The sequence below is a fragment of the Engystomops pustulosus genome, chromosome 1 (genome assembly GCF_040894005.1).
Source record: "Engystomops pustulosus chromosome 1, aEngPut4.maternal, whole genome shotgun sequence".
In the NCBI taxonomy this organism is placed as follows: Eukaryota; Metazoa; Chordata; class Amphibia; order Anura; family Leptodactylidae; genus Engystomops; species Engystomops pustulosus.
The window spans coordinates 248,203,328-248,223,712 of NC_092411.1; the positions used below are offsets into that span (position 1 = coordinate 248,203,328).

The 20,385-nt window shown below is 42.6% G+C and overlaps 1 protein-coding gene across 3 annotated transcripts; it reads right to left on the bottom strand.

Annotated features, from left to right (window-relative positions):
- Positions 1-242: 242 nt before the first annotated feature.
- CEP44 (centrosomal protein 44) lies at positions 243-19,840 on the bottom strand. Of its 3 annotated transcripts, none has more exons than XM_072123803.1 (11): positions 19,820-19,840; positions 18,883-19,001; positions 17,552-17,699; positions 17,295-17,441; positions 12,427-12,537; positions 10,877-11,017; positions 10,154-10,360; positions 9,487-9,562; positions 6,345-6,472; positions 958-995; positions 243-716 (listed from the first exon to the last, which is right to left on the bottom strand). In XM_072123803.1, exons 2-11 carry the CDS (start codon positions 18,969-18,971, stop codon positions 671-673), a joined length of 1,131 nt encoding a protein of 376 aa, XP_071979904.1. In that variant the 5' UTR covers positions 18,972-19,001; positions 19,820-19,840; the 3' UTR covers positions 243-670. The 3 variants fall into 3 exon arrangements, with proteins under 3 accessions (XP_071979904.1, XP_071979889.1, XP_071979898.1); XM_072123788.1 differs by lacking the exon at positions 19,820-19,840 and adding an exon at positions 19,690-19,813; XM_072123797.1 differs by lacking the exon at positions 19,820-19,840 and adding an exon at positions 19,629-19,649.
- Between the last annotated feature and the right edge of the window lie 545 nt (positions 19,841-20,385).

A 20,385-nucleotide genomic window follows, 5' to 3' on the forward strand; every position in this document is an offset into this window, starting at 1 on the left:
ACTATAAATTTTTGTCCCCATGACAATTCGATTTCAATATTTTGGGTTGTCACGGGAACAAGGATTGTTAATTGAAACCACCTTTAATTACTATTACAGTTGATCATTGCATCCTGGAGCTGAAGATCAGTAAATTATCAGCATCCAGAGGTCCGGCTGTAACTAAGGATAATCTGTAAGTTGGGAACTGCCTGCACAACAAGTTACCTTTTTACCAGAATCAGTGATCACCAACACAGATGTGAATGAAGCCTCTTGTCAGACTGTGACATGCATTTCTCTGCTCCAAACAAATACATATTCCAAAAAGTAATAAAGCTGAGCAACACATGGGCAAGGTGAGAAAGTAACAAGCACAGGATATTTAGGAATTTTCCAATACATTTTAATCTATGTTTTCATTTAAAACCCAAGGACTCTCACTTTTTTCTCATTACACCCTCCACAGAAGGACAGATGGCGGGTCGTCAACATCCATGAATAATAAAAATCAGAGCAGAGGTGTATGGGAGCGGGATGCAAACTGTGACCCGATAGGTGACATAAAACTGTCAGATATGATTAAAGGGGCAGGAATGGTGTCACTACTTAGAAAAATACTTTATTTTACATATTTCCAAACAAAAAGCATATACATCATTACAATGGGGGAAAGAAATACTCCACACTGCTATGTGCAACTAGAAAACTTCAGAAGTCGCGAGGTCTCTTCCAACCTTAAAAGAGGAATAAAAGAAGGAAATCGGTTATGACACACGCGACAAAACACTGATGGATATATCACATGGTGCAGCTACACGGGATGGGTTATGTGATATAAAGCCTACAATGTCTCTCACCACAAGTGTTAGCTGACCAGACAGTGTAATATTACATTCAAGTGCAATAAGCGCTCTGCATACCCCTATAGTAATAGGTCCTCAGGACTCGGCTCTTGGAGAACTTATGGTTACTTACATTTGAGTTATTCTGTCCATTCTTTCCTTTGTGCTCTCCTGTGGACACAAATACATAACATATTAAAAACTTTTGATCATGTTACGAGTTTTAAACTTATTCCCCATTTATAGGATAGGGAGACCGTGCTAATCTGTTTGGGGATTTGCCCAATTCACTGCTTATGCTGCTCCAGTCAGACCAGAGAATAGAACACCATACTCACTGTTGGGGTTGTATTTGGCAGGTGATGAGCAGTGCCTGGTTTTCTCCTCACATACCACCAGAATTATAGACCAGAGAATATTATTTCTTATAGTCTGGAAGTCCTTCATGTCTTTAAAGGGCACCTACCACCACGAATCTACCTATAAAGGTAGATCGGGTGGTAGGTGGATGTATGGGACGTGAGGATAGCCCTTTTTAGAGCTAATCCTCACGTCCCCGCTAGCCTAGCATAAACTTTATTGCCCTAATATGTTAATTTAATTAAGCGGCTACCGGGGCGTGGAGTAGCCGGACACGAGGCTACACGGCGCGGCTACTCCACGCCCCAGTAGCTGCTTTCCCCCGCCTACCCTGTGATCTTCGGCGCGCAGCTCCTGGCAGCTGCGCGCCCTCGTCGGAGAAGCCGGAGTTCTGCGCATGCGCAGTAACTCCGGCCAAGATGCGCTATCTCGGGAACGAGGCCGGAGTTACTGCGCATGCGCAGAACCCCGGCTTCTCCGACGAGGGCGCGCAGCTGCCAGGAGCTGCGCGCCGAAGATCACAGGGTAGGCGGGGGAAAGCAGCTACTGGGGCGTGGAGTAGCCGCGCCGTGTAGCCTCGTGTCCGGCTACTCCACGCCCCGGTAGCCGCTTAATTAAATTAACATATTAGGGCAATAAAGTTTATGCTAGGCTAGCGGGGACGTGAGGATTAGCTCTAAAAAGGGCTATCCTCACGTCCCTTACATCCACCTACCACCCGATCTACCTTTATAGGTAGATTCGTGGTGGTAGGTTCCCTTTAACGGCAAACTGTATGTGGCTTTCATATGTTTTGCATTGGGGTTCTTCTTTACTTTTCTCACAAGGCTCTTATCCTACAATTGCTTAGTTTGGCTGGATTGCCAGGTCGAGGAAGAGTTTAAGGATTATGGAGATCACTGTGCTCTTAGGAACCCCTAATGCTACAGAAATTCTCTTGTAACCTTGGCCAGATCTGTGCCTTGCCACAATTGAGCTCCTTGGGCAGTTCCTTAGACCTCATGATTCTCATGTGCTCTGACGTGTACTGTGAGGTCTTATAAAGACAGGTGTGTGCATTTCCCAATCAAGTCCAATCAGTTTAATCAAACAAAGCTGGACTCTAATCAAGGAGTAGAACCATCTCAAAGACGATCAGAAGGAAATGGACAGCATGTGAGTTAAATATGAGTGTCAGAGCAAAGGGTGCAAATACTTATGATCATGTGAGATTTCCATTTTTCTTGTATAAAAATTTTGATGTTAAGTAAAACATTGATTTACGAAGTATGGCTGTCTATAACGGTCTCTGCATCCGCACTTTGATATCCGATTGGGCTCTGCACATCAAAACTCATCCTGTGCTCCACTGACTTCCATGGTACTTCTGGCACTGCTCACAGGACAAGCTAATACTGGAAATCAGTTTCAGAGGGCAGATAAGGGGGACTTGTCCTCTGCTGATATCACAGGTGTAGGAAATGATTAGCTGGGGAGAGAAAATGACTGGAGAGAATTCTGATAGCCTCCTATATCTTATTTTTCTAACCCATAAAATACTGTATGACATACACTCACCGGCCACTTTATTAGGTACACCATGCTAGTAACGGGTTGGACCCCCTTTTGCCTTCAGAACTGCCTCAATTCTTCGTGGCATAGATTCAACAAGGTGCTGGAAGCATTCCTCAGAGATTTTGGTCCATATTGACATGATGGCATCACACAGTTGCCGCAGATTTGTCGGCTGCACATCCATGATGCAAATCTCCCGTTCCACCACATCCCAAAGATGCTCTATTGGATTGAGATCTGGTGACTGTGGAGGCTATTTGAGTACAGTGAACTCATTGTCATGTTCAAGAAACCAGTCTGAGATGATTCCAGCTTTATGACATGGCGCATTATCCTGCCGAAAGTAGCCATCAGATGTTGGGTACATTGTGGTCATAAAGGGATGGACATGGTCAGCAACAATACTCAGGTAGGCTGTGGCGTTGCAACCATGCTCAATTGGTACCAAGGGGCCCAAAGAGTGCCAAGAAAATATTCCCCACACCATGACACCACCACCACCAGCCTGAACCGTCCATACTTTCATGTTGTTGACGCCAAATTCTGACCCTACCATCCGAATGTTGCAGCAGAAATCGAGACTCATCAGACCAGGCAACGTTTTTCCAATCTTCTACTGTCCAATTTTGATGAGCTTGTGCAAATTGTAGCCTCAGTTTCCTGTTCTTAGCTGAAAGGAGTGGCACCCGGTGTGGTCTTCTGCTGCTGTAGCCCATCTGCCTCAAAGTTCGACGTACTGTGCGTTCAGAGATGCTATTCTGCCTACCTTGGTTGTAACGGGTGGCGATTTGAGTCACTGCTGCCTTTCTATCAGCTCGAACCAGTCTGCCCATTCTCCTCTGACCTCTGGCATCAACAAGGCATTTCCGCCCACAGAACTGCCGCTCACTGGATGTTTTTTCTTTTTCGGACCATTCTCTGTAAACCCTATAGATGGTTGTGCGCGAAAATCCCAGTAGATCAGCAGTTTCTGAAATACTCAGACCAGCCCTTCTGGCACCAACAACCATGCCACGTTCAAAGGCATCAAATCACCTTTCTTCCCCATACCGATGCTCGGCTTGAACTGCAGGAGATTGTCTTGACAATGTCTACATGCCTAAATGCACTGAGTTTCCGCCATGTGATTTGCTGATTAGAAATTAAGTGTTAACGAGCAGTTGGACAGGTGTACCTAATAAAGTGGCCGGTGAGTGTAGATTATGTGGAGGTTTGGTCCCTATGGACGTTTAGAGCGCAACTAAACTTAAGACAAAATTGTTTAAATGAATAGTGCAGATAATAAACTTTGTAAAAGACTTTATTAAATCTGTTCCTTTGCGCTGGTTTTCTAGATGCCTTCTTGCTGTCATGCAAAAGAAAGCTTCATTGTCCACTTCCTGTAGCTTGACACCGGTCCACAATCATGTGATGTCACACAGGTACACGGCTCGTTATAACACACAGTGTAATCAAAGCTGTGTGATGCTAACGAGCCGTGCACCTATGTGACATCCCAAGACCATGGGATGTCACTTTCACAGAAAGTAAAACAATGAAGCTTCCTGTGGCATGGCAGCAAGCAAACAACTAGAAAACGGTTAAGAATCGATACAGAAAGTATATTCGAAAACTGAATAACTTTTGATAAACATCAATTATTTGCTGGAATGTGCTTAAAGTGGACAAACCCTTTAAATCTTTACAGATCTGAATCATCAATGTAAATATTGTCTAGGTTAATCTATAGCCTACTTTCCTCACCTCTATGCTGTGCATGGCACTCGCTACAGGAGAAAGAAGCAGAAAAAAGGCTTTACTTAAAAGGGGTTTGTCCATGAAAGAAAGTTCACAAATTTTAATCCCCTTGTGATATTTACAGAATAAAGATAATTTTTAACCCCCTTACTTTACAATTTTAATCAGTTTTATTGCTGTTTTGACTCCCTACGCTGGAGTGTGGACTCTCTAAGCAGACACTTCATGGTTCCTTCTGTGACAACGTGCTTAAAATTATCAGGGTACACTTATATTTGGCTTCTGAACATTTTACTAGCATCTGACACATAACAAAAGACAGACCAGAGATGAGATCCATGAGATGCATATAAAACACAATAACACTCATCTCTGCTAACTCATCTAGAACACACACAGAGTCAGCTCTGCTATATGCCTGCATCCCAGATAAAGACCATATCTGCCTATAGCTTGTAGAGTAAGTTTCTGCACACTGCTTCTTAATAGCAGGAAGTGCCTGTGCCTGAGCTGTTCTTGTAATGCAGAAGGTAGAGAGCACTGCAGTATGCAGACAAGAGAAGCCAGAGGACGAGAAGAATCCAACCATAGAATATTTACGGTCGAATCCAGGGACAACCGAATTGTAAACAACAGGACTGATAGAGACAGGTTGGAATTATATCAGTGAATCAGAGAATGTGTTGTTTTGTTATCCCGAGTATATTTAGGAATCTGGTCTTTATCGGTAGAACCTGTTAATGAAGTATATTGCAACGTTTACTATTATCAGCTTCTCTATTTGTTTCTGCAATAATAAAAAAAAAAAAAAACACTTTAAAGGGAACCTGTCATAAGATTTTAAGTTATCAATCTGATGACAGGTTTCTATAGTATACAAAAAAGGTATAAAGTTTAAAAGTCTACCCGGCTATACTGTCAGTATGTGCAGGCTGCACTGCTAAGTGTTCACTGCTGACGGCAATGGGGGAGGAGGGAGCTGCAACAAGGATACATGTGAATGACTCTCTGACTCACATGCCCCGTGCACCACCCCCATGACTCGCCCTGCCGTTTAACAGGCAGACAGGTAGACTTTTAAAGGGAACCTGTCACCAGGAGACCCATTTTTAGCACTCCCCCAGTACCCACAGAGCATAGTACATACACTGCCAAAGTGTTTTTGTATAAAAAAAATGGTTTTACAGAAAAAAAGATATGTTATATTGTACCTTTCATTAGCATCTGCTGTGTGACTAGGCAGTTGCCAATTGGGAGGGGCTGGAAAGGAGCAGCCCCCCCCCACCCTTGGGAAACATGTGACTATTTCAAATATATGAATAACTCCCCACACTCGGGATTGGCTGTAGAGGAGCAGGGGGCGTCGCTAAGCCCAGTGATGGGTGTTTTCATATATTTGAAAAGGTCACATGGAGAAGCTGTTCCCCAAGGGTGGGGGGACTGCTGCTTTCCAGTCCCTCCCAAAAGGCAACTGCCTAGTCACACAGCAGATGCTAATGAAAGGTACAATATAACAGATCTTTTCTTCTGTAAAACCTATTTTTAATACAAAAACACTTTGGCAGTGTATGTACTATGCTCTGTGGGGACTGGGGGAGTGCGAAAAATGGGTCTCCTGGTGACAGGTTCCCTTTAAACTTTATTCTCTCTGCAAAACAGCAGAAAGCTTTATTTGAAAAAAAAAAAACAGGTATGATTTCTACCTGCTGTATACTATATAAACATGTCATCAGATTGATAACGCAAAACCTGATGAACGGTTCCCATTTAAAGCTAAAAAAAAGCTTACATGTAGTGCATAGATAGCTAGTCACTAATGGTTGGTTGGACTCTGGTATGGAGCTCACATGATCTGCCAGCTGTACCTACCTGTGAGTCTTCTGTAACGTTGCTATAATTCATGACAATGGCTGCGGGTGAGGAGCCTGCAGATAGCAGAGAGCTGTATCCAGACGACTGATGATTGTTTTCTGGGATATCTGCCTTGATGTTCGAACCTGTGAAGAAACATCCATTTTTAAATAACCTTTGTCTATTTACAGGTTCAGCCATCAAACAGCGTGATTTACTACTAACCACTAGCAAACAGTGTTTATACAGCACCCTACAGGCCCAGGTCCACCCCATTGCTAAATTATAGACACTAGAAGCGATACCATGTGACCCTCAAGAATGTGCTGATCGCCTGACGAGATAAGAGACGCAGAGATAAACACAACCGCACTACTGTTTGCATGAAAGGGTGACATATTATTTTCACATATTAAAACTGTGAAAAGTTTTAAACATAGGCAGAAGGAGTGCAATGGTAATGATACATCTTCAGATCTGCTACATCAATCGGGCCAGATTTCTCCTTACAACCAGTAGATGGCGGTAGAACTACACAAAGGGAAAATCAGCCGCTTATAGGAAGAAATGACGGCAACTTAAATAATGTGACTACAACAAGCCTAGAAAGTGATAACCAGCATCCTACATCCATGTATAAATGTAGGGTTATTGCTAATAAAACATTTTGTGGGTCAAATATGTAAATAAGAACTTGAAGGTATTATTCCAAGTATAAATTATCCAGTAATCACAGGATAGGGGATAACTAGCTGATAGGTGAGAGTTCAACAGCTGGGATCCCCACCGATCACGATAATGGGACCCCCAGCGACCTCTAAAAAGTAAGCATTCAATTCTATGGGAATGACAGAAATAGACTGCTCTCACCTAGTGCTGACCGCTCTCATAGACAATGAATGGAGTGGTAAAACGCATGCTTGTCCTGCCAACCCACGCATAATAATACTCCATTATTTATATAGCGCACAGAGATTGCACAGCTCTGCACAGAGATTGCACAGCTCTGCACAGAGACTGCACAGCTCTGCACAGAGATTGCACAGCTCTGCACAGAGATTGCACAGCTCTGCACAGAGATTGCACAGCTCTGCACAGAGATTGCCAAATAAGTCTCTGTCCCCAATGGGGCTCACAATCTAATCAACCTACTAGTATGTTTTGGAGTGTGGGAGGAAACCGGAGGACGCAGAGGAAACCCACGCAAACATGGAGAGAACATACAAACTCTTTGCAGATTTTGACCTGGATGGGACTTGAATCCAGGACCCCAGCGCTGCAAGGCATCAGTGAGTACAGGATCCGCGATCTCCAGAGCGGGGGTCGTGGGGCTCCCAGAAGTCCGACCTGTACTGATCAGAAAACTGAAATACTAGGGACATCCCCTTTAAAGGGTTGGTGGCTGCTTAGTGGCATTTAAAGCACAACACCCGTGTAATGGTTGTAGCTGTTATTGCATTTTAATTTTATTTTATCCGTAAAGTCTTGGAGTTTAACCTCTATATAATCTACAGGATTTGTACTGTACATCTTCCCCATCTTAGACTAGAGACACACTGCAGTAACAAGATCTGGGGCTTATTCAGATGGACATGTCCATTTCACATCTGCAAAATACATACATACAGTTTTCATGTTGTGGAAGGATAGTATCCGCATCATTTGTTTTCAAAATTAGATGGGACAACCCATTAATAAAAAGTACTGCCTGTCTCCCCACTAATATATGGGTCAGTTAAAAAAAATAGATATCATAAGCCCATAGAAAATAATGGGTCACTATGCCATCAATAAAATTCCCTGATGGCATACAGAGGTGAAAAACACTTGCTTGGATAAGCCCCTAATCTAAATACACACAGATTGTGCGGTTTTCCTAGAAAAGGACCACTCCAATCAAAGCCAATTCATTGAATAATGCTTAATGCAGGGCCTATTATATTCCTAGAACCATGATAAAGTCTAGAGTCGTGCTCCTCCCTTCAGGCCCTGCACAAGGTATAATTCAATGAATCCGCTGTAACTGGAGTGTTAATAGGAGAGCAATCCCAGATTTTAGGGTAGTGACAGTGTATTACTATATATACTCAAGTATAAGCGGAGTCTTTCAGCACAAAAATGTGCTTAAAAAAACAAAAAAAAAAAACAGCTCAGCTCATACTCATGTGTATATATAAAAAAAAAGTAATAAAAAAATATACTTGCCCTCCAGAGGTCACCTCCATCTCATCTTCTCCCTGCTATGTCTATGTTCTCTGCCCCACAGTGATGTAATCAGACAAAGACACGACGCATCATACTGTGCGCGAGGGCAGGGAGAATAGGCATGCCTCTGTCCGTAGATGAAGGCACTGCCAGAAGAGTACGCCAGGGGTGAGCGCTGGAGGGAACCACTAAGTTTATTTTTAGTTTTCCCCAGTTTTTTGGGGTAAAATATGGTACCTACCTGAGAGCAGGGCGACACCCTCCTTATGAATATGATAGCTACGGTCTGAGCAATTCAGATTGTAAGATATTATTGGAACTCATCATTTATTTAGGACATCCACCATCTGTTTACTGATGGTACATGTGTCCTAGTAAGAAGCTCCTATTATTATAACTCTATATCTAACATAGGGTTAAAAAAGTTATGCACTCTGGCTACGTCATCGGAGCGCCTCAGGGAGATAAGTATTTTAATGTATGCACACCCCCACATAGCGCTAGTGGCCCTGCCGCATCCGCACCCCACCCCAAACGCATAGACACATTTGTTGGGGGGGGGGGGTGCATACATTAAAATACAAGGCTCCCTGAGGCCCTCGGAGCGTCCAAGCTAATTTGCACAACTTTTATAACTGTATATTTTAGCAATTACGAGAAATATAGAGTTATAATAAAAGAACTTCTTATGAAGACAAATCTACCATCACTAAACTCATGGTAGATGTCCTTTAAGATACCAGTAACAATGGGAGGATGCCTTGAAGACAAGTTGCATGTCAGTGTCGGACATAAAACAGCCGATATCTGCTTGGAAAATTAAAAAATAATAATGGATTACCTTTTCTGTCAGGAAGAAAAAAAAAAAAACCTAAAGACCGGCATGCTACATCTCGACGCCGTGTTCACTACAGATGTAGCACAGTGTGAGAAGATGGATCTACACGACACTCACCAGCAGGTCCCTCATTTGTCATTCTGCTTGATGTTCGCTCCTCGCTTATTGATGTGAACTCCGATGTCAGATCCCTCTGGAAAGAGTAGGAAATGGTGTAAAACAGAGAATGAACTACTAATTAACTTGAAAATATACATTATAATAAAGGGATTATTTAGATTACTACTTTTCGTTCTTGGCTTAAATGTATATGTGAAACACAGCACCAGCCATAGATGTTATTACGTGGAATAAACCTGAATATAATGTTGGGTGATAGCCTGACATTCTGGATCAGTCCTTCTATATGGACCTGTGAAGTTCAGCTAGTTCCCGGGGGGGGGGATGTTATCAATGGGGCGATGGAGATCCCCTGTTAGATCCCCAGATAGGAGGAAGTGCAGGTGATGCCAAGAAGTTCCTAGTGCAAACAAGAAACATGCACCTCTAAACAGACACCTATCTCCACCTTCATCTCTCGGGACAGCAGAATTTCATGTTGCTGTAGTAAAGACACAACAGTAGCCTCTAGCGACTCCTACCACATGACGTTACTTCTAGCATTGCTCAGGAGGATGGGTACCAGCATAATATCAGCAGTGATGAGGCGGCTCTTTAGCCGTCCGTGAGGAAGTGCCATTTCCATTTTATGACTTGACTAAATCATTAACAAAAAGCCACAAACCTTTTTTGGCTGTAACAAGCGATCTGTTTCCAGGAGAAGGACGCGGCTGAGAAGGTTATTCCAGTCCGTCTCATCAATGATGATTTTCCCTTTCATACTGGTCTCCAGCGCCTGCAGTCTGTCCTCCATCCAGTCCAGCCTTGAAAGTTTCTCTTGACATTCAGCAAGCTGAGCCTTCAGTACATCTATCTGTGTGTCCCTTGTCACCTGCAATGGAACAAGCGCTTTACATTTCCCAGAGTAGATTCCCATTAGCATGACTTCCCAGAGCCGTCCTATAAAGACAATTCACAAGTTCCCTACTGTCACCGTGTCAGAAACTTTACACAGACCCTAGAACTGAATGGCCAGTGGAGGGCACGTATAAAATGCAGGGATGGAAGGTACGGCCCCCAGCGCAAATCATATTCTATAGTGCGCCATTACCCTCCTATCACTGATATGTAAGGGGTATGAGATAAAGGACCAGAAGACAAAATTTGAGAGAAGAATGGCAGATTGTAATGTAGTTTAATATATCTCTGCTCATTCTGGAACTAACAGTCCCAACACCCTCCCCCCCTCTCGGTTACAACAGCTGCCGCAACCCCATCACTCCCGCTTACAACAAACTCCCTCTTGGTCAACACAGCCCCCCCCCCCCCCATCCCAATCATGAAATATTATTCCAATAGGAGTATATGAGAGGATGTAGGATATCAGGGGAGAGGATCTTCATCTTACCCCATTCTCACACGGATCTTCAGTTTCACAATCTGATGTAGAATTGTCTTCTTCTGCGTGAGACACAGATAATTCAGTAGCTGCGGGCAGAGATGATGGCTGGAGGTCGCAGCCTGTATGACGCTCCACCAGGATCCTTTTCTATAGGATATAGAAGTACACAAGTAAATATGGAGCCCTGCTGCAGTCTTCCTGCTGTCCTGAGGATTTCTGTGCGGACCCCTCCATGCCAACATTTTTAGCAAGTGGAATCGGACCCGTGTGCTGGTCAGATCTCGCAGACAGGGCACAGTGCAGTGCACGGGCTCCGGCTGTAACCATAAAAATGCAACATATTATACTACCATATTCAACAGAAGGCCCACTGAGTATATGTATAGTTTTTTAAACTATACTATATAAATACCAAATAACTATATAAATTTGGTAACTCATGATCGCATCCCATGACCCAAGGAATAAAGTAGAGGGGTCATTTTGAGCGCACAGTGAAAGCCTTAAAAATTGTGTCCAAAAGAATATGGCACAAAATGTGTTTTATTTCTACAATTTCATCACATTTGGAATTGTTTTCCAGCTTGGGGGGTGCTCCATCACAATGCAACTGTGAATCTGCAGTACGGAGGGGCTCTTGCAACATCCCCCCCAGCACTAGTTCATTTAAGAAGGAAGGAGACCATGTATAACAAATATAAGAAGATAACCACAATGACAGTGTCTGGATGTATGGGTTCGGGTGCATAGTATCATAGTTTATACCGTTGAAAAAAGACACATGCCCGTCAAGTTCAACCAAGGAAGGGAATGATTGGATTGGATGAGGAAGAGATTTATGGGAAACAGTGTAAAAACGCATCTAGACCCTTCTTGAAGCTCTCTACTGTCCCTGCTGTGACCAGCGCCTGAGGCAGGCTATTCCACAGATTGACAGTTTTCACAGTAAAGAAGCCCTGTCCCATGATTAAACCATGTTTTCTCCAGACGGAGACAGTGCCCCCTCGTCATTTGATTTGATTTAATCTGAAACAACTTACCACCATATTTTTGTATACACCATTCATGTGTTTATACAAATTAACCATGTCCCCTCGTAGTCATCTCTTTTCCAGACTAAATAAATCAACTTGTTTTAATCTTTCCTCATACAGAGACCCTCCATACCCCTTATCATTTTTGTGGCTTTTCATTGAACCCTCTCTAGCTCCAGGGTCTCCTTTTTATGGAAAGGTGCCCAGAACTGGATGGCATGTTCAAGGTGAGGCCGAACCAATGCCTTGTACAGTGGTAATATTACATCCCTATCACGAGAGTCCATCCCACTTTTGATACATGAAGCCGTGTTCCTGGTTTATCATAATGGATTCTGATGAAAGATTTCCTTTAAGATTCCATTACTTCTGACTGCCTGGACTACTGCAGATCCACAGTTGTGATTGTTTTCCCCTGCTCCTCAGCGCCCCCAGCCACGTTCTGTGCTGGTAGCAACCGTGCAGCATGACAAAGCACGAGAAGATAAACATACAGAAATAAAACAGAAGCTCAATACTTACCTGATTTTCTTTATCAGGCTTTATTGATGGTGGCACACAAGTCTCTTCAGGGTAAAACGCTTCACATTTATCCTTTATTGCAGTTATTTTCTTAATCGGCTGCAATTTAGCCTTCAGGAAGGAAACACAAATCAGATACTCAATAAAAAAACAAAGTAAATATAACAACAACATAAGACTCTACGCTGCTTATTTATTATTGCGCGTCTCTCTCGTACTCAAATGATAAAGATTGGGGAAGTTCTGGATCCCTGACAAGCTTTTATTTATCTTAAAGGGGGTTAAATTTAGCACAAAAGTTGCACATTTTTGAGCAGCCCTTACTAATCTTACGCCAGGGGGGTCAAGTTCTTTTGCACAAAAATTTGTGCCATTTTACAAAACCTCAACCTCTGAATTCCAAAAACTAAACCAGGCACGGCAAACTGCAGGCCAGGGGGAAAAGTCGCAAAAAAAAAAAAAAAGATGCAAATCCACAAATGCACCCAAAACAGTTGCCAAAAAGTACAAAAAAAGAGAAAAGATGTGACCCCAGAAAAGTCTCTAAGTTGTATATTATTATAACTTTATTTGAATAAAGTGGGACACATGTACTAATAAAAATGTGCCAGGAATCTCAAACATCTTGTTCTAAAACCAGCTCACATGCTGTACCCCACAGTAATAATTTGCTGTAAAGGAAACCTACCTTCCAAATCCATCAAGATAAACCGGGGACACTTACTCATAGATCCAGGCACCATGGCTGTGGAAAACTTCTTAAATGTATTATCCATGGCCTCTTTCCTTCTAAAATAAACTTTTAAAATTATGCTATTGAGCCTGGAGGGCTCCTAGGGGAGTCATCAGAGCCCCTCCTTGCTTCAGCTTCACAAGCTGTTACACAGTGCACAAGCTTTTCCACCCCATCACTCTGTGTGCTGAAACTACCATAATTATAAAAGTTGATTTTAGAAGGAAGGAGGCCGGAGATAACAAATATAAATAAGTATATTATCACAGTCACAATGCATGTGTCTATGAGTAAGTGTCCCTGGTTTATCCATGCTTGGTTTTGACTTTCATTAAACTTAGAAGGTAAATCTGATAACATTGTGTTCAACTGTATTGCCCCCTATGAACCAAAAAGGGTTCCATTTACTTCCAGACGAGTTCTGGGGCGGCCATTTCCGACAGTCCCATATCCATATGGGGTACTCCCGGGCCTCCTATTTTATGACTACTGGGGGTAGTCATCAGCCAGACCACCTAAAATCATGTGGATATGGGACAAATGCCTTTACGATTTGGCTAGTGAGAGTACAGTGGGGATCTTAATTCACACTATATTAGTCTGGCAGGAGTATATTTTCCATCCGGCATGTTTTCTTTTGGTAGACGCATATATTTTATATATGACATCACATATTGTATCTACATGGTAGAATTAGCTGCGGTGGAAATGGATAAATAATTTTCTAGGATTTCAATAAACACTAGACTAATAGAGTTACAAAAGAAAATATCGGAAAAATCAAAAGGACTGAAGCCAGGAAAAACACTGGATAAATAATCTCCGGGCGTGTAGATGTAGAACATGACAGAACAGATTAGGTGAAGAATGTGTAGTACAACCCAAAGCTTAAGTTTACAATGAAAATGACTTAAAAGGAAAATAAATAAAAACAAATCCTTGTGCCATTGCTTCGCTATGGAAGTCCTGCTCTGGATGTTACATTCCCCATAATAAGGCGAGGTTAATGGGAAAATTGGAACCACATGGACTTCTAAAAACAAAATTACACTTCCTAGGCCACAAACAATTTCATCAGCGTCTAATGGACTCCAGAGCGACTGGACAACGAGACTGTGCAAATCCACCATGGGGAGGTTCCCAATGTTTGGAATATACACCATATTGTAAGATAGACATGTAGAAGAAAACATCATTATCCGCCTAAAGGAGGTTGTCCATCAGGATAAAAGACTGACGAAAAGCGTTAGGATGGGTTAAAAATCATAAAAAAGTAAGACTCAACTTATGATTTCCCCATGACTGCTGTTCTGATGTCTTCCAGTTCTGGTCCGGTCTACTCTCTGAACCAGATTTTAAACCTTTAAACTACTACCCCCTTCAGGTAGGATATGGAAAGTCCTAATTTATCATTAGTATTTTTGTCTAGGATTGGTGTCGTTTTGGCACAAGTGGGATTTTATTCAGTTTTTGTGCCTTTTCATTGCGACAAATGAAATAGACCATTTCAAAGTGATTTTCACATAAACCTGATTTGCTCCAAATTCATTATTCTGCCTTCGCTTATTCCATGCTTTAAGACTGCATTTATGTGTCTATGTTGCGACTTTTTGGTGCATATTTTAGTGCAAAATGACTCCAGTAACCCCCCTGGCATAGAAATAAGACAAAAAGCCCAACCAAATTTATCAAGGCCAATTGCTCTTTAGAGGGACATGTTCGCCAAAAAAAGAACATTATGCAACAAACCAATAAAATATATAGACTTGATAAATTCAGATAAAACAAAAATGGAATTGAATACAGGCAGTCCCCGGGTTACATACAAGATAGGGTCTGGAGGTTTGTTCTTAAGTTGAATTTGTATGTAAGTCGAAACTGTATATTTTATAATGGAAGTTCTAGACAATTTTTTTTCAGTGACAATTGGAGTTTCAAAATTTTTGGTGTAATTGGACCAAGAATTATCAATAAAGCTTTATTACAGACACCTTACAGATGATCATTGCAGTCTGGGACTATAGTAAAGCATCCAGAGAGCTTCACCAGAGGTCACAGTGGGCAGAGCGGTCTGTCTGTAACTATGGGTTGTCTGTAAGTCGGGTGTCCTTAAGTAGGGGACCGCCTGTATAGACAATCAAGTCAAAGACCCCCACTTGAAATCTTGCCCTTTAACCTGTAAATAAATCTCCTCCAAAGGCATGTGAACATGAGCATAGAAGAGTCACTTTAAGAGGCTTCAGGGGGAGAGTCACTTCTTCAGTTCTATAGCACCTATAAACATGGGTTTGGTGTTATATTGAAGATAAGTATCTTATCTTTCAGGTCACTGGTAATTTTAAAGAGAACCTGTCACCACATTTTTCACAAATACAGGTAGGCACAGGTTCCCATAGACACCTTTCTTTTAGCTAAAAATTATTCCCCTGAGATTCCCATATATTCAACTTTATAGTTTTACCTGGTATCTAACCATCGCTACAGCAAGTCGAGGTGGACGTGGCTCCTTCCCATCCTATTTCTGTATGCAGCTGTAATTTCTTGAAAATCATCACAGGTCCTATAGCTTTTTAGAATTAGAAAACTGTACACCAAGCATATATCTCATGAAATCACAGCAGACTGCATGGAGAGGAGTATAAGTCCATGCAGGCTAATGTGATTGTTTGTGGTCAGATATGTAAATGGGGTACAGTTTGCTAATGTTAAGTAGCTAAAAGACCTATGATAATGTCACCCTGATCACATGACATTAGGCCACGCCCCTCGACCTGCTCCAAAGATATATAGATACCAGGCAAGATTATAACTCTGATTTTATGGGGATCTGAGGGAAACTATTTTTGGATAAAAGAAGGGAGTCCGATAGATACTAGGGCTCTATAGGAACCTGCTACTAGCTGTATTTGTGAAAAATGTGGTGACAGGTTCCCTTTAAGAGCTGCAACCTTCAGCTCACATTTACAACAATGGGGCACATTTACTTACCTGTCCGACGAAGTTCCCCAAAAGTGCATTGTCCGACGAGAATGCACTCTGCCGTGTGCCAAGATTGTGCGCCCGATAGCATGCATGTGTCGCTTCCCCGCTCAGGTCCAACGAAGTTCCTCTTCTTCCTAGTCACTGCAAGTGCATTGTCTTGCTACACAATTTGAAGGTTAAATCCCACGCTCAGTCCGAATCAGTCGGATTCTGATACATAAAAGCCAGAGCAACTATGCCAAAAAAACTATTGCGTGCGACACAAACCTAGCGCAAAACCCTGTCCAAAACATGCAATCCCCGAAACAGACGAACAGTCCGACAAAAGTGCGATCTGCGACCCTTAGTAAATAAGCCCCAAAGTCTTTAAGTGTCTTTAAGTTTCCGGTTCTGTAGAACCACAAGCCTAAAGCAATGTGAAAGATGAGCTTTCTATCTTTATCACCAAAACAGGGGTTCGTTGTACCCCCTAATGAACAGAGCACCTGGTGACACATGTACCTATAAACCTCTGTGGCGCTGAGGGAGATAGCCAAGAGCAGCAATCCTCTACTTCTATCAACACCATAGACAGTGAATGGAGGAGCCAAACCATTCATATTAGGTACAACAGATCACCGTTATAGTGCGGGGTCCTGACACCGGGACCCCCACCAATCAGCAGGTTGCCCCCTATCCTGTGGATGTGGCTGGACGTCCACCTTAATTCAGAAAGTTGAGCTAGAAGCAGAACTAATGTGCAAGTATTTTCACATGTTTTGACAACTTTTAGGGTTCATTCAGATGGTTTTTAAATCCACTTTTCTTTTTTGGAGATACCATATGGTCCAATTGATTTCTATGGGTCGGTTCACATGTCCGTTTCGCTTCACGGATGTGCAGGCTTTGAGTAAAGAAAATTACATGATGACATAAAAACAGATGACATATGGACATGGAAAAAAAAAACGGATGCAGATACAATACAGACAGCACACAGATAACTTTGTCACCATCTTTTGCGGAAATGCAGCGGACACGCCCATCTGAATGAGCCCTAATCATGTAATGATATATCATTATTAAACTATTAGAAGCTGCCAGCATGAATGGGCTGACTTGATTTTGGTAAAAAAGCCATGATACATAAAATTTGGTTAAATCCCTCACGTACCTTGTTTTGATTTGCGATTCCTTTATGTTTTTGGACCACGCAGTCAATAATGTCACATACTGTCTGTATCCTCCTCTCAGAGAATCCACACTGAAGGAATTGCTGCTTTGTCAGAACAGGTTTGTAATGGAAGACGTCTCGGAGAACCTGCAAGAACAATGGTAAAAGGAATTGAGTTCCAGAGGTTTGTTCAATCCAAGGCGACCCCTCCTACACAGGCAGGTCAGACCCGGAGGACACTGTGTATAAGCATTCACCTTGTACACTGCATCCATGAACCTCAGGTCACTCTTGGCAGACAGCTCGATGTCTAGTGACACTAATAACTCGGCTATGTAGGAGGAGTAACCAGTGAAGGTGTAGCTGAGGATGGGGAGCGATGCCGCCGGGTCTCCTTTCACCAACCTTTATGGCAGAAATAAAAGTTAGTAAGACTAAAATAAAACAGAAATACCAATTTATAATGTAAAACTATGGGAACCACTAAAATTGCACTGGTAAGTGAGATCTCTTCATTGTACTGCCGCTCAGCCCCCTCCCCTATACTGTAATATCTAACCAGAAATCTGCTCTTATTCAGGAGAGAGAGTAGGGGCTGTGCTTAGTGAAGACATCTCACACCACAGTGCTCCAAGTCCAGCTACAATGCTGGAATATAACTACATTTTTCACAGTCCTGCTGCTACTAACGACATACATAGTTATGGTTACACAGATCTCCAGGGCCTATACCTAACTGTCTACAGCCTTGTACGGTCAAAATTTCTGGCAGCCTCCTTTATGTAGGATTAACCCATATCACGAGCTGCCTAAAGTCATATTTGCTATAGAGCGTTAGGGCACGTGCACAAGGGACTCAGGACTCCAGTACATAATACTGGGATTTCAACATTTCCACACTGGCTCAGATAATTATAACATATGGGGGGAAGAGGAAGAGGGGGGTTCAAGAGAAAAACATCTTTATGATGAAAATATATTAAATGGAACGTCAGATAAACTAACCCACACTAACTAAATATATCATCAACAATATACTGTATATGTACAACTATCCTTATATTGTTCCTTCCCATGATTGAAAAGTTCTGCCATCTACCATCTATGCAAATGACCCCACAGGAGTCCAATCATCATTTTTTCTCTGAGCTATCTCCAGTTTATTCATTCCTGCTCAGCTGCCCCACCAGCTCATTCCCCACTCCCTCAGGAATGAAAGAGACAATGGCTGGGTGACTTGCTGAAGAGAATTCCTGAGGGAGGGGTGAATAATGAGCTAGCTTCTCTTCAGCAAGTCAATCACATACAGACAACGTCTCTCTTGTTCCTGAGGGAGGGTTGAATTATGCTGCAGAGTCAAGTTCACTCAGCTGAAGCGAAAGCAGGCCCCTTGTCAATCATAGACCTGGAGGAACGGCTGAATTAGAAGAACATGGAGAGCGAGCCAACTTTACAAACGGACTGTGGAACTTTACAGGCATGTGGAGGAACAATATAGGGATAGTTGTACAATAGCAGTTTTCAAAGATATGTTTAGTTAGTGTGGTTGAGCTTAAAAGCAAGGTTCCCTTTAACTTGTCTTTCTTACCCGGAATAGTCGAGGTCCCTGGGATAATTTAGGAGCCTTAGCTTCTGCTCCAGTTTACGGAGGACACCTTTCACATCTCCTGTGGTCATGTTGTTATCTCAGCACAGCCTGGAAATATCCTGGAAAACAAGTGGAATGTAAAGAAAGCAAACAGTCCAATTTAATAGTAAAATCCAAATGACTAATTTTTTCATCAGTTTAATTGTGTATAACGGACATCACAAAAGGTTTTATGCAGGTTGAGGGATTGTGTCAGGTGATGAGTGACTATGACATCATAACTGCTTATATCAGGTGAGCAGCCGTGACATCACAACTGATTATCACCAAGTAAGTTGAACATGTTCTTGCTGCGACATCACACATGACTTCCAATCAAGAATATATTGCTGGGACATCACAAAAGACGGACATATTGCTGGATTGGATTGCGGTGACATCATAGGAGAATGTCCATGACACAACAAATAGGTACAACGTATTTTGGTCATTTATGTCACTTTGATGTCATAGAAGTATTTCAGCCTGCTGTGACGTCATATGTACATAATATGACAATGGTCAGTCTGTGACATCACACTGGATTTTGGACAAATAATCGCCTTGACATCACAACCTTTCCAATCTAGCAAATCACTGCGACATCATAAATGGGATCAAATCAGTCATAGATATTTAACATGGGAAAAAAGAGGTTCTGCAGCAGCTCATGTAATATATAGATACAGAATATAATGTTACACTACTACTACACAGGTGGTAGAACTACAAGTCCCAGCTATGACCATTGTGGTCCCGGCCCCTCACCTGCACGTCCCCTGATCACGGTCTCTATAACGGCCGCAGCTCCGGAAACGCCGCGTTCACTCACATCAACATTCACAACTCCCTGCAAGTCAGTCCCCGCCTACCACAGACCTCTCACCCAATCACTAACCTTCTGTGTTCAGCGAATAACGCTCACGCTTACGTATCAGCTGTGCCGCGGCATAAGAGGAAGGCTGTGATTAGCTCAGAGTAGTAGGGGCGGAGCTTGTGTGGACGTTTGACGGTTGGGCGCCGGTTGGTGCTGAATCGCGGCAGTGAGTGGACGAGCAGCAGAGATGATGTTACGTTCACTGACTGTCAGCGCGGATCTGTACTGCAGTCAGGAAGACAGAATAGAATTCCCCGGCTTTTACACGAACAACAGTATACAACTAATAAAACGCGGAGAGTCATCAGGGATTTGTGCGGGTTTGATGCAGAGTCATGTGAATGCGGTTTTATACTCATGTAGAAAAGAAAGGAAATCTACCATCGTGATAAACCAGCGACACTTACTCATAGATCCAGGCACTGTGACTGATAATCTTCTTATACATGTTATCTGTTATCTCCTCCCTTCTGAAATCAACTTTTATAATTATGCTAATAAAGGAATGCCTGAAGGGATCATGTGGGTGTTACCAGAGCCCCTCTGTGCTGCACACTGTGCAAAGAGCACTTCTCGACTCCCACCGT

Bases quoted from the DNA above. Each gene is read 5' to 3' on its own strand.
- CEP44 (XM_072123803.1), bottom strand. From the start codon at position 18,971: ATGACCACAGGAGATGTGAAAGGTGTCCTCCGTAAACTGGAGCAGAAG. The intron at 9,563-10,153 runs GTTTGTGGCTTT...TACTCTTTCCAG, and splicing joins GCTTGTTACAGCCAAAAAAG to AGGGATCTGACATCGGAGTT. The intron at 6,473-9,486 runs GTGAGTGTCGTG...GTTTCTTCACAG, and splicing joins GACAAATGAGGGACCTGCTG to GTTCGAACATCAAGGCAGAT.